Source organism: Paramisgurnus dabryanus, chromosome 19 (assembly GCF_030506205.2).
Source record: "Paramisgurnus dabryanus chromosome 19, PD_genome_1.1, whole genome shotgun sequence".
NCBI classification, from domain to species: Eukaryota; Metazoa; Chordata; class Actinopteri; order Cypriniformes; family Cobitidae; genus Paramisgurnus; species Paramisgurnus dabryanus.
This window is the reverse complement of record NC_133355.1, coordinates 31,426,077-31,442,430: the sequence shown is the minus strand read 5'-3', so window position 1 is coordinate 31,442,430 and position 16,354 is coordinate 31,426,077. Positions and strand designations below refer to the sequence as shown.

The 16,354-nt window shown below is 37.3% G+C and overlaps 1 protein-coding gene across 3 annotated transcripts in view; it reads left to right on the top strand.

Moving 5' to 3' along the window:
- Positions 1-11,223, top strand: part of tnxbb (tenascin XBb) — a 69,555-nt gene extending 58,332 nt beyond the window's left edge. For 2 of the 3 annotated variants that reach the window (XM_065290902.2, XM_065290900.2), the window contains 5 exons: positions 456-607; positions 950-1,046; positions 4,508-4,669; positions 5,393-5,556; positions 10,610-11,223. In XM_065290902.2, the coding sequence (XP_065146974.1) occupies positions 456-607; positions 950-1,046; positions 4,508-4,669; positions 5,393-5,556; positions 10,610-10,696 (662 nt within the window). In that variant the 3' untranslated portion in view covers positions 10,697-11,223. The remainder of the gene's footprint in view (positions 1-455; positions 608-949; positions 1,047-4,507; positions 4,670-5,392; positions 5,557-10,609) is intronic. The other variant, XM_065290903.2, reaches the window with a different exon arrangement.
- Positions 11,224-16,354: the final 5,131 nt, after the last annotated feature.

Below are 16,354 nucleotides of genomic sequence, written 5' to 3'. Positions count from 1 at the left end.
CGTTATAAATGCATGACAAGCTTCTCTGAATCAGAGACAGATATTCCACAGTATGACAATTTTTCTTAGGTGGAAGAAAGCTGTTTTTGTGACATATGATCTTTGCAAATTGTACTCATATTCTGTTTACAGTTTATCGGTCCTGTGAGTAGTATCTCTGTCTTGTCTGAATTTTAAATTTACTGGTCATTCATTGTTTTATGTCTGGCATACATGCAAGGATAGTTTAGAGGTTTCATCCGGTCTCGATAAGATGTGAATTTCTTCTGCATAGCAATGGAAGCTAATCCCATGTTTTCTAATAATATTTCCAAGGGACAATATTGAAAATATAAAAAGTTTTTATATAGACTTTTCAAACGTTGTTAAATGCAATTTATATTTCATTTTATTTATATTGAGTTTGCTGTAAAATGTGACAAATACATCAAATTCTCTCCGTCTGCTTTTCACAGGGAATCTCCGCTTCCCGTTTCCCACTGATTGTTCCCAAGAACAGCAGAATGGAGCACTAGAGTCTGGTATCGTAGAAGTGTTTCCAAAGGGGAACCAGGAAAAGCCAGTGATGGTTTACTGTGACATGGAGACTGATGGAGGAGGGTGGACGGTACATGACATTACATTATGTTATGTTTGTGCCTTGATTAGTAAAAAATAAATTAGTAGGTGATTAGTAAAAAAAGAAGAAGATGATTTTCATGCAGCTGACTAGTGTTGTCATGAAGTCACCATAAAATCTGTGTAAGTTATTTATTAAAAAATCTATTGTATTAAAGATCATCTATTCACAAAAGTCACTGATCTTAAAAAATTCATTTTTAAAATGACCCTTAAGCTTGAAACATTTTCTGTTACAGTAGATTCCAGCACACAGATAGTAGCTAAATATTTATTTTGTAATATATGCTATTAGTGCACCAGTTTTATTCTATTATGTTTGTTTATCTAGGTTTTTCAGAGGAGAAAGACTGGAAAAACTAACTTTTTTAGGGGTTGGCGTGAATACAGCAGGGGATTTGGTGAGCTGGATGAGGAATTCTGGCTTGGTGAGTAAAGAAGCTGTTACAATTTATTTTTGTTGCCATTTGAATCCCTCAGTAATAAAATAAGGCAAATTTTTTAAATTGTACATTTCTTGTTTTGGTTAATATATTTAAAATAAAAAAATGAATGAAACAGGATTTTATAAAGTAGAATAAACATGTAGTTCATGCTTGTTTGAGTTTGCATATTATGCATAATATGTTATTTATATTTAGGAAAATGTATTAAATTGAATGATTTTAAATGCAAACTATATTTGTGACCCATGCTGGTAAAATGAGTTGGAATGCGGACCGTCTAATTTTGGGCTACAGGAAACAAAGTATAAATGTTGATTTTGGTCAAAATTTTGGTTTTCATAAAAATAAGTACATTGAGGGCTCTATCTTACACCCAGCGCAATGCACGACGCAAGTGTCCTTTGCTTGTTTCCACCCTGCGAAATTATAATTTTCACGTTTAGCGCCATTTTAATGCATTTGCACCCCCTTTTGCGCCCATGGGTGTTCTGGTCTGAAAACAAGGTGTGTCCATGCGCATTGTTGGCGCGTTGCTATTTTGAGGCAACTAAAATAGACTACTCCATTGACCAACAAAAACCTGCTCTAAAGTCTAAAGTCAATGGCGCAATGTGTTTTATGTTATTTAAAGTATTAGTTAGTAATATGCACCTACAAACGGGACAACAACGCAGGTTTGCTGATTACATACATAAATGCGCAGCAGCACAAAAACGCTTTTAAATATGAAAGATGAAAGGATTGAATGTAAAAGATTATTATTGAGTCTCTTGGACATAAATGAGGACCGATTATGAGACGTTAGAAGGCGCAGCTGCTTCACCTGTAGCCTGGTAAGTAAATAAATGCTTTGCTTTAAACAAATGCATCTATTGTTAAATGTTTGAAATGCTATCTTATGCATTTATTGTACATGATGATACTGTACCTGTTGATATGGTGAGATAAGAAACATTTCAAGTAATGCTTTGTAAAAAAAAAAAAAACATGGCGCTGTTCAAATGCTGAAACGCTTCTGCTCTCTGCACGTTTGTAAATTCTTTATCTCTTGTTTTTATTTTTAGAGTACAAACCTTTTCTTGCATATTTGCAAATTATTTTATGAGATTACATTGAATATGTAGGATATCAATACATTTACAGCAATTCAAAGCCTGCTATTTGTACTTCTATGACTGAAAGAAAAAGGCTTTTAAAGGTTTTAATTCAAAAAATTAAAATTTCAATAAAAATGAAAACAACACATTTTTAACATTATTATTAAACTGGTGGTCTTCTTCCTCTGCTTAGTTTTTCAGTTTACAAGGTCCGTCATCTAAATAGGGATAACACACAGCGCCAGCGCAACTGGCTTTTAAAGGGGATTAGAAATAAGACTCTCATTGGTTTATTGCACGTTACGCCCAAAACACACCCATTACTCATTAGGAAAATATTTACAACCCTTTTCAACTGTGCGCTCGGCGCTTAAACCATTTTTCCCGCCGTTAAATGAGCAAAAGTGGCATCGGACACGCCCATTTAGATCGTGCCCTCTAGACGATGCGCTTAGATCGTTAAAATAGGGCTCTAAGTCTAGTGCTCGTCTAGTGATCCCAATGCTCTAAATCAGGGTTGGGGAACCCTGGGTCCTGGAGGGCCACTGTACTGCAGAGTTTAGTTCAAACCCTAATCAAACGCACCTGAATCTAATCAAAGTATTCAGGATTACTTAGAAATGAATTGCAGGTCTGTTTGATTAGGATTGGAACTAAATAATAATCAACATATGCAACCTACAAATGCGACCTCCGGAGTAGGGCTGGGCAATATATATCTGGGGATTCTCATGCGTGTTTCATCAGTAAAGCCGGTTCCTTGATTAGTAGTAAATCGCCATCAGCTGCTTTCAGATGAAGTGGCATTTATTACACAGACCCGTAGTTCAGTGACAAGCTGGGCCATATCGCTTTACTTATCTCAGGCCATATATCCTCAATAATTAATGCAAAATTGCCTGATTGTCAGCGAACTACGGCTCTGTGTATTAAATGCTGCTTCATCTGCGATTTACTACTAATCAAGGAAACGACTTTACTGATGAAACACGCGTGAGAATCCCCCGATATATTTCGCCTAGCCCTACTCCGGAGGATGCAGCCTTTAGATTGAAAAACGGCCTTGGTAAACTTATCATTCGTCCATGGAGTTATAAAATTTAAGTTTCAGCTTTACGCAAATTCCATGGATGAATGATAAGTGAACTGAAAATGGTTTCTCAAATGGAAGGCTGCATCTTCTGAAGGTCGAATATGTGTAGCAGACTTGCTTTTCCCTTCACAGAATACAAGCCAAGGACAACAGATCGGGGGACACTTAATGAAATAAACAACCCTGATGCATGTCAGCCTCTCACGCATACAATGTTAGTGGGAAGAGTAGCAAGAGAGCATTACACAGGTCTAGCCTCAGCAGAGTCTCATAGCGTCTGATGCAAAAACTGCTCTCTCACTGCGTGCGTCACTAATCAGGGCCCCAATGACAACATTCACTCTAACTTCAGTTCCCATAGTGTTTGTGCAATTATAAACATATATGCAATCAACATACAAAAGGAAATTAATTGAAATAAAACATAATATAGAGCAGTGTTTCCCAAACCTGGTCCTCAAGTACCTGCTCCCAGAAAGTTTTCTCCTTATTTAAAACACCTGATTCAACTCAGGTTGTTAGGGAGACGTGTTAACCATTCTGGAAGGAGGCTGATTCTTGAGTTGAATCAGGTGTTTTAAATAAGGAGACATTTAAAACTTTCTGGAAGGGGGTACTTGAGGACCAGGATTGGGAAACACTGATATAGAGTAACAGCTCGTGGGAACACAATAGGTTTTGAGAAGTTCACAAACAAAAATAGTCAGAAAAAAGACAAAAGAAAGTAGAGCACTGTTCTGTAGCCTGTTACATATGCAGGCTCCATATGTTATTAAGACCGATTTTTTAAGTTAACTGAGCACTACATTCCAGAAAGCTTGTCAGATTCCACAGGCATGTAACTATTTTCATCTTTTTGTATAACATTACTTCCCCCAGCAACAATGTGTTTTTTCTCTAAGTTTTCTAATTTTGTGTTCTTTTTTTAACAGTTTACATTGCTGTATAATCAATATTAATGTCAATAGTTTCAATAAAAAAACTGAGCGTTACATTCGCAAGACATAAGCATATTACAATAATTTATGCAAGAATAACAATCAACTTTATAATAGTTAATATTCTGAAACAAGACAATACGTTTAATACATATGCAGCCTACAAATGAGAGGATGTCACTATTCCATTGAGAAATGGCCAACATTACTCAGACTTGTGAATCACTTTTTGTGACCTAATGAATGAACTCTAACCCTTTATTTCTGGAAGATTTAATTATTTTGTATTATGCCTTTTCTGTCTCTCTTTCTCAGGAAATGAACAACTTCATAACTTCACTCAGATAAGTCCAATGATGTTGAGAGTGGACCTTAGAACGGGAGATGAGTCGGTTTATGCTCAGTATTCCACCTTCTTTGTGGAAAGCCAGAAAAAACACTACACCATCACAGTATCTGGATATTCTGGCACAGCCGGTGAGAGTCATATATTCAATTGGGAGGTTTCCTGGACAGGGCTTATCGTAATCCCAGACTAAAAAGCATGTTGAGCTGCCTTAATTTAAAAACACCTTGCACTGACATATCTTAACATATTTTCTCAAGATGTACACCAGTATTGTTTTTTTGTAAGGTTTGTTTGTGTATATGTCTTAAATGACTTAATATAACCAAGGCCTAGTCATGGATTAATCTAAACCCTGTTCAGGAAACTGACCCATTATGATGATAGCATTTAAAACTAGCTAGGCAAGATGAGATAATAAAGAGGTATGGAAAAGTTGCTGGTACTTTCCAAATGACAAAAATAGATGGATAATACTATTTCTTGCTTTTATTAATAACTTTTCTGTTTACTTTCAATGAAATCAGTCTCCAGATAATATGGGTACTCTCCTATTCAGCAAATAATTTTTTTTGGATTATTTTCAACCCAGCTTTGGGTCAAAAAGGGACAAATCCATTTTGAGTTGAAATTTATGCTGGGTTGTTTTAACCCATTGTTGGGTCAGATCAAAAAAATAATAATTTTGTATTAACCCAGCAGCTGCGTTTTCTCTTCTTGACCCATTGCTGGATTGAAAATAACCCAGCATCTTTAGAGTGCAGTAAAATGGTAAGAATTCTTAAAAAACATGTTTATTTAAGGAAAAGTTTAAGATATGCTTCTTGTATTTTGCTGTATTTGTTTATGTAAAGGTGACTCAATGACATACCATGATGGACGCCCCTTTTCCACCAAGGACAAAGACCCTCGGCCTTTTATCACCCGCTGTGCCATGTCTTACAGAGGTGGCTGGTGGTACAAGAACTGCCATGAGGCCAACCTTAACGGCCTTTATAACACAAACACCAACCACCAGGTAAAACAGCAAAAATCATTCATTAAAGGAGTCAAGTTTTTTGCAAAAAACATCAGATTTTGTTTTATTTATGTATTTTTTCTAAAGAGTCACAGCATATTCCCTGGGAAACTGACAACATTTTGGATGATAATGAAATGCCCTACATTTTACAAAATTGTTTTAATTAAACTCTTAGGGGCGGTTTCCCGGACAGGGATTAGACTAGTGCTAGACTTAAACACTTTTAAGAGCTCTCCAAACTGAAAACAACTTGCACTTACATGTCTTTAAATACATCAGGGCCCTTTGTTTTACCTCAAAATGCACACAGGTAATATTTTTAGTAAGGCATGTTTGTTAAAACTAGTTATATTTCCTAATTAAACTAAGGCCTAGTCCTGGATTAAGCTAATCCTGGTCCAGAAAACTGCCCCATAAAGTATAAATTATTATATGTTATATCTTGATTAGCGAGACTGAGAGTTATCTAATGAAAACCCCCAGCCACTTATTACAGCACAAAGTGATTTTTTAATTGGGGATTAATACCTGTCATGTTAAAAGTGGAATGAAAACATGTAAAGGTCAGTTAGGGTCTAAACATTGACAGACAATCACAAATATAAACCATATATTTCAAAAGTTGTCTTCATGCAGTTTGCTTTCTCCTGTCAGGGTTTGGTACTGCATATCTAAGCTAATTAATATTAATTATGTTATGTGACATTCACACTTACTGATTGGAGACGTGTGACATCAAATTACTGCAAGAGCTATTCAAACACATACAAAGCAATCTGCTATTAAATTGCTCTTGCGGTAGTTTAATGTCATACGCCTGTCAGTCTGCACGGCACTACATGCGGTCTTCATGCAGTTTGCTTTCTACTGTAAGCATTCAGTGTTGTATCTCATATATTAATCAATGACATTATGTGACTTTCGCCCTTACTTGTTCCCTGAAAGGCAAGGGTCAAACGGTTAGCATTTGCTTGATCCTAAAGCCATTGTTTACCACAGATAAATTCTTTATATGAGGCTCAGGCTGATCGTTCCTAGTCGTGCAGATTCACCAGTCATCACTTCCAATAAGCCAATAGAGAGCACTAAAACGAACCTTTAAATTAGTAATATACAGCCAAGACGTCTTTTGGACTTTTTCTTTTTGCACTCTCAAGTTCCAGATTTCAAATTGTTGTATCTCAGCCAAATATTCAAAGAATGGACCCATACAACTCGTTTTGTGTGGTGTGAAAAGATGTTTGCCCCCTCCTGATTTCTTATGTTTTTGCATATTTGTCACACTTTAACAGTTCCCTGACGAGTTTTCACGGTAATTTTTAATTTCGATATTATCCACTGGGTGGTGCTTTTACCCAACTTATATAAAACTGAAGCATCAACTGATCTAACAACATAGAAAACTCTGTGTATGTTTTGATCATCGTTCTGAATCTGATCTCTAACAAATTTCCTTCATAAAAATGCAATTATGCAATGCAATTCAGCTTTTTGCTCAAAATTTGGTTCAATAGTACATTGAACTACAGACTTGAGTCATTTACCACCATTACATTTAAGAGGTGTTAAAATTAATAAAATCATCCAGCATTCTAGTAACAATAACCTATTGTAAATCTCATCACACCGACAGGCAGATAGGGGACCAAAGCATATTCGATTATCTGACACTATTTTTGCAAGGTCTTGACCTCTTTAATATTATCTTTAGTGATCTCCAACTGGCGGAGTCTAGTATCATTTGTACCAACATGAATAACAATCCTAGAAAATTTACTTTTAGCATTAGCCAGCACTTTTAGTTTAGATCTAATGTCATCCGCTCTGGCTCCCAGTACACATTTAACAATGGTGGCTGGTGCCTTTATTTCCATGTTTCTTAAAAAAGAAACATGGAATCTTGCACTTCTTGCACTTCTAATACCTATAACCAAGGCACTTGTAACAGGTGTGTGCTGCTGAGTGGGGAGAACCTGTTTGAAATGATAACAGGAGCGGGAGAGTGGCACGCTTATCCTTTTGACTATGCTGCCTGACTGTCAAACAGCTGGCCTGCTGCATCAGCTCTGATGTCGGAAACGAGCCGTGTTTGTGGCCTGTTACAGCAATTTATAGCGATGAAAATGCATTTAAATATTCTTGTTAGCATGCTCTTCAACACTGCTTCTGACCCACTGCCCTGCTAAGTTTAGTTCCTTCCCTGTTTCAACCTACCAGTAATGTTGAAGTGATATTGAAGACTTTAATGATCTGCTTTAGGTATGTTTGATAAGGGTTTAAGCCAAATTCTGCAGGACAATGGGTCCGCAGGGGCAGGGTTGAAGATTGAAGACCTCTGCTGTAAGCAGTATGGTGCAGCGAGCTATCAGACGATCTAATACAGAGTGCAGTACAAATGCACAACATGTTTTGACAAATGGTGAACTCTGTGAATGTCATGGTGTTGTTAGTATACTGTAGTAATAATCAGTGTTCGAATTGAAGGGGGTCTGGGGGGGTCCCGGACCTGCTATAAGCCTTGAGGGACCCCCCATAAAGCACAAAAATATAAATTAGGGGGGTCCCCTGGTTTTTATTAAAATTAAAATACTACATGAATTTAAAATTCTCATGTTGTGCTGTCACAAAGCGATAGGCTACTGTCCGTTATTTGTCCCAATTTCGCAATAAACTGATTTACATGATTTCTGTCTGAAATAAATATAAACTTGCGAGTGCGCCTCTTGCTGTTTTCTGGAGGAATTGAAAGACGAGTTAATGACTCTGTCTGCATGTGGATTATTTTCACCTCAGTGACGGTAAGAATATTTAGTAGCCTAATCTTTAGGGTTTTTTTATTCTTCTTAAACTATTATTTCATAACAGTGGTGAGGATACACACTCAAATTGACAGCTGGTCCACCAAGTCAAAAGAAACACAACATATTTTATTGGGAAAGCAGAAGAAATCACGCATAAATGATAACAAATTATAGTCTCTTTAATACTAATCGCTCAAATTAACACAGTCTCACCCAATGGCGTCAATATTTGACGACACTTGACCATGCGTCAATATGTTGACGCGGAGGGTATACCTTTCGCGTCATTTTTTGACGAACTGGGGACTTCAATACTATTATGTCCGTTGCATTCTCTTTCCTATTTTCTTACCATTTTCGCGTCGGTTTAGGGTTAGATTACGCAAAATTAAACAGTGTACGCGAAATTAAACAGTTGTCACCTGGCGTTGGGGTTAGAGTTAGGTTTGGGTAGGGATGTCATTATGTAAATCTAACCCTAAACCGACGCGAAAATGGTAAGAAAATAGGAAAGAGAATGCAACGGACATAATAGTATTGAAGTCCCCAGTTCGTCAAAAAATGACGCGAAAGGTATACCCTCCGCGTCAACATATTGACGCATGGTCAAGTGTCGTCAAATATTGACGCCATGGGGTGAGACTGGGTTGCTCAAATATGCATCATTCAGAAATAACTATTTATAGAAAGTTAACTTTTGCATGTGTTTTTAAACCTTGCAAATGTTAACATGCAAGCAATTTTAAACAATTAAACAAGACGTTAAAGTGAGCTGTTGTGTGTGCGCACAGACAATGACACACACACACATACTCAAATGGACGCACACTCATAAGCGGATGCACAGAGACGCGTGTTTCTAAAGCATGCAAACACAAAATTATCCTGAAATACCACAGTCTAAGTTGGCACCTATTCTCATAAAAACATTCAGTTATGTCCTAAAGTGAGTGCAAAGAGTTCAGAAAGAAGTCAAATCTTTGTGTTGGTCTAAAAGTAGCAGTTCTTATCTGCTTATGTTTCATTTATATTAATTAAACAACAGAAAACAAAGGAAAATAATTTCTGTATCTTTAAAAAGATTAATTATATTTAATTTATATAATAAAGAAGACAGTGTTATTTTGATTCTATTTATGCATCTAAATACTACTGTTAGATCTTACTTTATTTGTATCTTTGTTCTTTTCTATTTTTATATGCTCATCATTTCTTAATTTGTTCTTATTTTATTTTACCAGCCCCAGTTTTGCTGATCCAAAAATTATTCGATCTATGATTTAAAAAACGCAATGTAATCCATTTAACCAATACTATATACAGTAGTAAAATGATTTAATTTGAGAGTAGGCATTGAGGTCCACCCTATTTCACCCCTATTCTGTTTAAAATGTATGGCCTTGTAGTGTTTCACACTAATTTGAGGGGGAAAGAACGATTAGGGTTTGAGTTAAGGGTAATTTGGGGTTTCTTTGATTAAAAGCAGGATCAGATGATTGTTGATCCAGGATCACATCTTACTTTGTCAAATCACAGCAACCCTATAATAATGGGGGGGGGGCTTGGCCAGTGGGTGTTGCTTAGCTAGGGGGGACCCCCCCATAAGCTTTTACATAATTCGAACACTGAGTAATATCTGACTAATGTCATGTGAATTGGCAATCATGGGATTCAGTAATGCGTTTTTAATGCCAGGTTACATTAACACATAATTTTCCATAGACTTATGTACTTCCTAAAATAGTCTTGGCTACCCCTGTATAAAATTGTAGTTCTACCCCTGCGTTAGAATAAAAACACTGAAGCATCAGTCACATCTTTTAAGACCTGGTCCAGTCCATTCTGAACAAACACATAATGATCAGGCAAATGGTGAGACAATTTCAGAAACTCATTCTTTAAACTAGGGTCCATCCATCAGAAGGCTATGTTTTATAATGAGATTTTATGATGGCAATCTTACTGTTAGTAAACAAAGTAATCAGTACTTCACTGTCCTCATTAGTTAAACACATGAGTGCTAGTGAGCAGGAGTAAGCAGGTATAAAGAGGGGTTGGTGTCTTGTTGTTGTCGGGGGCGGTCTGACAACAAAACAAGGAATGGCACACAAGCAATTTTAACAATCTTTTGTTGTCTTTCCAATTTTTAACTTACACCACACGATTTATAAACCTATTTTTTATGTGGAACACAGTCTATGTGTAAACCTACAAAATATTTCATAATCATGCATATTTTTGTCTTTCAGGGAGTGATTTGGACTGAGTGGAAAGGCAAAAATGTCTCTATTCCCTTCACTGAGATGAAATTTCGACCAGCATCATTTAAGCCCTGAATTCTGGGATAGACAGAGCTAGTAAATGAGACAATGGAGAAGCAGGGACACATACCTCGATGGCCACAAACATACATACAGACTATATTACTGCATACCACATACATGCAACACACACCCTCACAAACAAATATGATTAACACACATGTAACCACAATAAAATTATTGTAAACTAGATAACAGCACATAATCTAAAATATCTAAAGGCTATATATGCCAATCATATACAGTGTCTATAATATATTTCTAGAGTTTTTACAAATTCTTAAGTTTTTCATTACCGTTTCTAGATTATCTGTTGTCTGTGCATAGCGAATACCTCACAGCTGTTGTCAGGAATATTAAAGAATATATTTAAGAAATATTATGCATCTTTTTCACTAGGATGACATTATAGGTGAGGTTTCACAATATTTTGATGCTTATATTCATAGTGTTCTTATGCTGTATTGTATCTGAGTGTCAGAATTCTGTGATTTCATAAAATAAAAAGCTGAAAGTGAGTATATGTCTTTTTTAATATGGTTGGTCTCCTATGCAGTGGGGGCTGGTGCTAAAAACATTTGGGCTGTGCATCACTTTACATGTTTAACATCTCATGAAGCTGGTAAATGAATGCTTTTTTTCTCATAGTGACAGCGGAGGTGATAAAACACGCAAACTTTGTGCTGAACAGGCAAATATGAACAAATCAAATAACAAAACACTATTGCGATTAAAATAGCAACAAATGTGTAAAAATCTGAATTGAACTAAACTCATGACACTGTGTATCTGAAACCATCTTGTATAATAAACGCATGAAGGCAGATTAATGCAGACACGTGTCATTAGTTTACTCCCTTCTATTACACTGTAGTGTTTAATTTTTAGCAGCACTGTGCAGACCTATCAGTGAATGGCATCAAAGTATTGCGAAAGAGTTTAGAGAGTACTTGAGTATTTGCATTCTCGCAGAACTTCTCATACATCAGTTGCAATCTGCATTAGGTCAAATACCATGACTACAAGTTGTAAGTGCAATAGGTCAAAATGACTCTCACATTTGTCCTTTATCCTGTGCTCCACGCACCCAGGTCAGCCAGGGGGGGATTATGGGGCTCAGGACAATAGCACTTGGATATGGTTTTGTATAGTAAAGTAAAATGTGAGTGCACCCAGTGTACGCACACTCTGTAAATATGTTGGATGACTTTCCCCACTCATCATTAACTATGAACTTGCTCAGGAAAGCTACGGGAGGCAGGTGGACTTTGACCTTGTCCTGAGGTAAAACGTTACCATGTCCTGAGGACTTTTCTTTATCTTCAAACACGCTATTATTTCAACTAAAACAGTTTTACTTGACCTTTGTATAATTAAATATTATATTCAGTTTAATTTTATTTGTAATACTGCTATTCTTAGTTAATCTTAATATTTGTTAAACTAGCCCAGGGGTAGGCAACGTCAGTCCTGGAGTGCCAGTGTCCTGCATATTTTCGCTCCAACCCTGATAAAAACTTGCCTACCTGTAGTTTTCAGGTGACTCTTTTGACATTGACTAGTTGTTCAGTTGTGCTTGATTAGAGCTGAAGCTAAACTCTGCAGGACATTGGCACTCCAGGACCAACGTTGCCTACTCCTGCACTAGCCTATTATATCAGGTGCTCTGCCCACTCCTTGTCGTTCTTCTCACAGCATCCATGCCTATTTAAGTTGCATTTTTCTTAAAGATAGTGAGGTATACTGGAGCTGAAACAGCCGGGTTTCATGAAGTGTGTTAAATGTTCCTTTAAAGTTGCCTAACCACAGGCCAGTACATTTCTTTTTGCTTCAATAGCGCAGTACAAGAACATGTTTTCCCTAACAACAGACAAACACAGTTGCATTCTCAGGGTGCTCTTGTAAACTGCATCAAGGAAGCAACAAAGTCGACCAAGCCACGTAATATACCAAATTATTACACGGCTCTCTGGAATGCTTGATTCTGATTGGTCAGTTGAGACATTTGCAGGTTCGTTCTTTTCAAATAATAACCGCTCCAAAGTAATAACGCATAGCCGGTACTACTTGTACGAGTAAAATCGCTTCGCGCCAATAAAGATCAATAAAGATTACTGTTTGGCGCCATCTTGTGACAAACACTGGACAACCACGACAAGACACAGACAGCTTACTGAGACTGAACTTGACAAAATAGAGCATGACAGCTACGAAGCCAACACACAAAAAAATACAGAATGGGCATTAAAACTTCTCAAAGACTGGCTAAAAGAGAAAAAATGGAGACAGACAAGTATGAAGCAGAGGATCTTAATAAGGTATTACGATCATTTTATGCATCTGTGCAAAGTTTCGCGGAAGGATAAAAATGTTAATTTAAAACAAATATGCCAATAAAATGTTTCAAATTCATATTCATGTCTGGTTTTTTCTTATGTGACAAGTAGCCGTGTAATAAGCGGGATAATGTAGAGGCAGCCGGTAGTTATCGGGAAATAAGCCCCTTCAGTGTGATACAAGACCCTCCGCTTCGCGTCGGGTCCTGATCACACTGTCGGGGCTTATTTCCCGATAACTACCGGCTGCCTCTACATTATCCCTTACTTATCCGAGCACTCGCTCTTATAATGTCCACGCAAAGCCAGCTCAAATGCGCCACAAAATGTTATGCAGTCTATCACGCAGACTTTGAAACATCAAACAGGGAAAACAATAAAAGGCATTACTTACATTGCATCCAGCTAGCTATTTCTGTCAAAAGTGCTGCAACACAGTGTAAGCTCAACCGCGACCACTTGACTCCTTCTGGTCGATCTGGTCTAAGCTCCTTAATCATTTATTTATTCTTCAACTGAATGCCATATAAAGGGTGATTTTGTAAGGATAAAATCTTATTTTCTTTCAACTCGAGATATTTCACTTGTTTTCACTGATCTGTACTGTAACAAGCAGTTACATATCAATCTGCAATGCGGTTATGAGACTCTTAGACCGATCCAACCGCAAAAACATGAAAAACAATATTAATTTGCTAACAACAAAAGTGGAAGGGTTTAGGGCGCCCAGTGCTTCGCCCCAAGGCGGATCTGAAATAAGCCAATTAGAGCTCAGCCTCAAGTCACATGATTTTAACAAATTTACTGACCTACATATACACTCCTTTAGGTGCCGCCTCAGACACACACATGTGAGACACACACACAATGAACTTAGTTTTGTCATATCAGACGAAAACATGACTCAGTTGCGGGGAATGCAGTTTACAGAGTTTATATATAAGGCAAAAAAACAGAGAGTTCAAGGGGTACACTCGGCCGAATCCAACAAAACCCATGGAGAGGGAGAGCGAGAGTTCAGCATGACCTGCCGGCATAGGCTGAGTGGACAGCACAAACTGGCCTGGAGAGGCTGACAGAGAACCCTGCTGCAGACAATTGTAAGAGGGAAAAGGAGAATGACAACACAGAGGGAAACAAACAGCCTGGAGCCTGGACAGACGAGACGTAATGAAGGTAAGCATTTCAACTATTATATACAATAAACAAGACTTGGAAAGATACTTGGCTTGACTATGAGTAGATCAGACGGGTAACTACGTACAACGAACTAAAAAGGAATGAGAGAGAACACATGGAATAAACAGGAGAGTTAAAGAAGAACAGGTGCAACCCAGAAAAGATAATGAATGAGGAAACAAGGAGGGAGGGGGAAAAGCACAAGGATAACCGAGGGCTGTCAAAACATCAACACGTGCTCGACAAAACATCAACAAAGCATGGACACAGACAACAAATCTGTGATCAGACTGAGGGCATGAAAGGTTTTGATTTTCTTTTTTTAATAAATGACTAACAGGGAAATAGTACAACTAAAAGATTTTATTTTGTATTAATTTGCACTATATATTTAACTTTTGGGTAACATGTCAAAGTACCTTTCCTCTCTGGCCAACTTCAATGGGGCAGCGTCCCATTGACCAGCCGCCCCTGCTCCTATGGCTGTACTAAACCAAATATCTATTACATTTAAAGTCAATCATTAAACTTATTACACAGTCCACATGCATCCTGCAGTTGGATTTCAAGTCATTTTTGATTAAAATGTTAGTTTACAAGAAAATGAAAATTTGCTGTTAATTTTTACTCACCCTTAGGACATCCAATATGTATTGCATGGAGCACAAAAAAGGGTTGAATGTAATAATAGATAATTAACATAGTTACACGGGGTTGAAGTTGTAACATATTTTGTCTCATTTAAATAGTTGAATCCATTTATGGAATTTATTAGAATGAAAATGAAACCATAAAGTAGAAAGTTTTGTGCAAAAATGCATTCCTCTAATAATTTTATAAAAACATATTTTTAAAGTTAAAATTTTTGCAATTAAAATAAAAAGTTGAAAATAAATAAAATGTGTTACAGCATTATTGCTTTTGCAGCTTTGAACATTAAAATCAATCACATGACTGTTGTCATTTTCATTGTTTACATACCTTGTTTAATTACATTAATTTTATAACATAATGCGGTTGCTCTACAAATGCATTGATGGCACAGTTAAACAAGTCATTAAACCCTAAAGAGACTGTTTCATCGGACGCACATGCGGTGATGTGATTAAGCATCTGGTGCGTCTTCTATAATCCTGATGAGATTGCATGCACTTCTTAAGTCCAATTTAGTGAAGATTTTGGCTTCTCGAAGCTGTTCTAAGGCTGTCGGGACGAGAGGTAAAGGATATGGAAACTTGACAGTTATGTTGTTGAGACCTCTGTAATCTATGCATGGTCGTAAACCTCCATCTTTCTTCTCCACGAAAAAATCCAACAGCAGCAGGTGAGGTGGAATAAACTAATTATTCATGGCTTCAGTAATATAATCCTCCATAGCTTGGGTTTCTGCTTGTGATAAGGGGTAAACTTTGAACTTAGGGGGCATGGCATTGGGAAGTAAGTCGATGGCACAGTCCCATGAATGGTGAGGAGGCAGTTGGTGGCTTTAGTTTTGCTGAACACTTCATGAAATTCTTGGTAACACTCTGGGATATTTACAGGCTTGACAACAGGGCTTTCGACAGTGGGGGAAAGACAGGGTTTATGGGAGGGGTTAACAATGCAATTATTCAACAGTGTTGTTACCATTTAATAACTTCACCAGTCCTCCATGAAATCTTTGGGTCGTGTGCAGTTAACCTTGGAGGGCCGAGGATCACATCATGGCGGGGAGAGGAGATGATATAAAAGGTAATGGTTTCCTGATGAAATAGTCCTATCTCTTATGTAAGTGGGACGGTTTGGTGAGTAATACCTTTACCAGTAGAGATGATGTTAATGGCTGTTATTTTGAGAGGAGGTTTGCAGAGTTGAGTAGGGATATGAAAACGCTTCACAATTTCTTCATTGATTAAATTGAGAGCGGCTCTGGAGTCAATCATGGCAGAAAAGCAGTTTCATGAACAATTTCTACATTAATGCTACAGGCTTCCTGAAAGGGAAAAAATGGCTTTTTGTTTACCATCTGACTTTGATGTGGGGTTTTAGCAGGGCAGGAAATGTTGTGGTATCCCGGGTAGCCACAATAGAAGCATAGATGCTAGTTGTGTCTGCGTTGGTGTTCCTCCACTGAAAGTGGAGCAATTTCGAGTTGCATGGGTTTGTTAAGACATAGCCA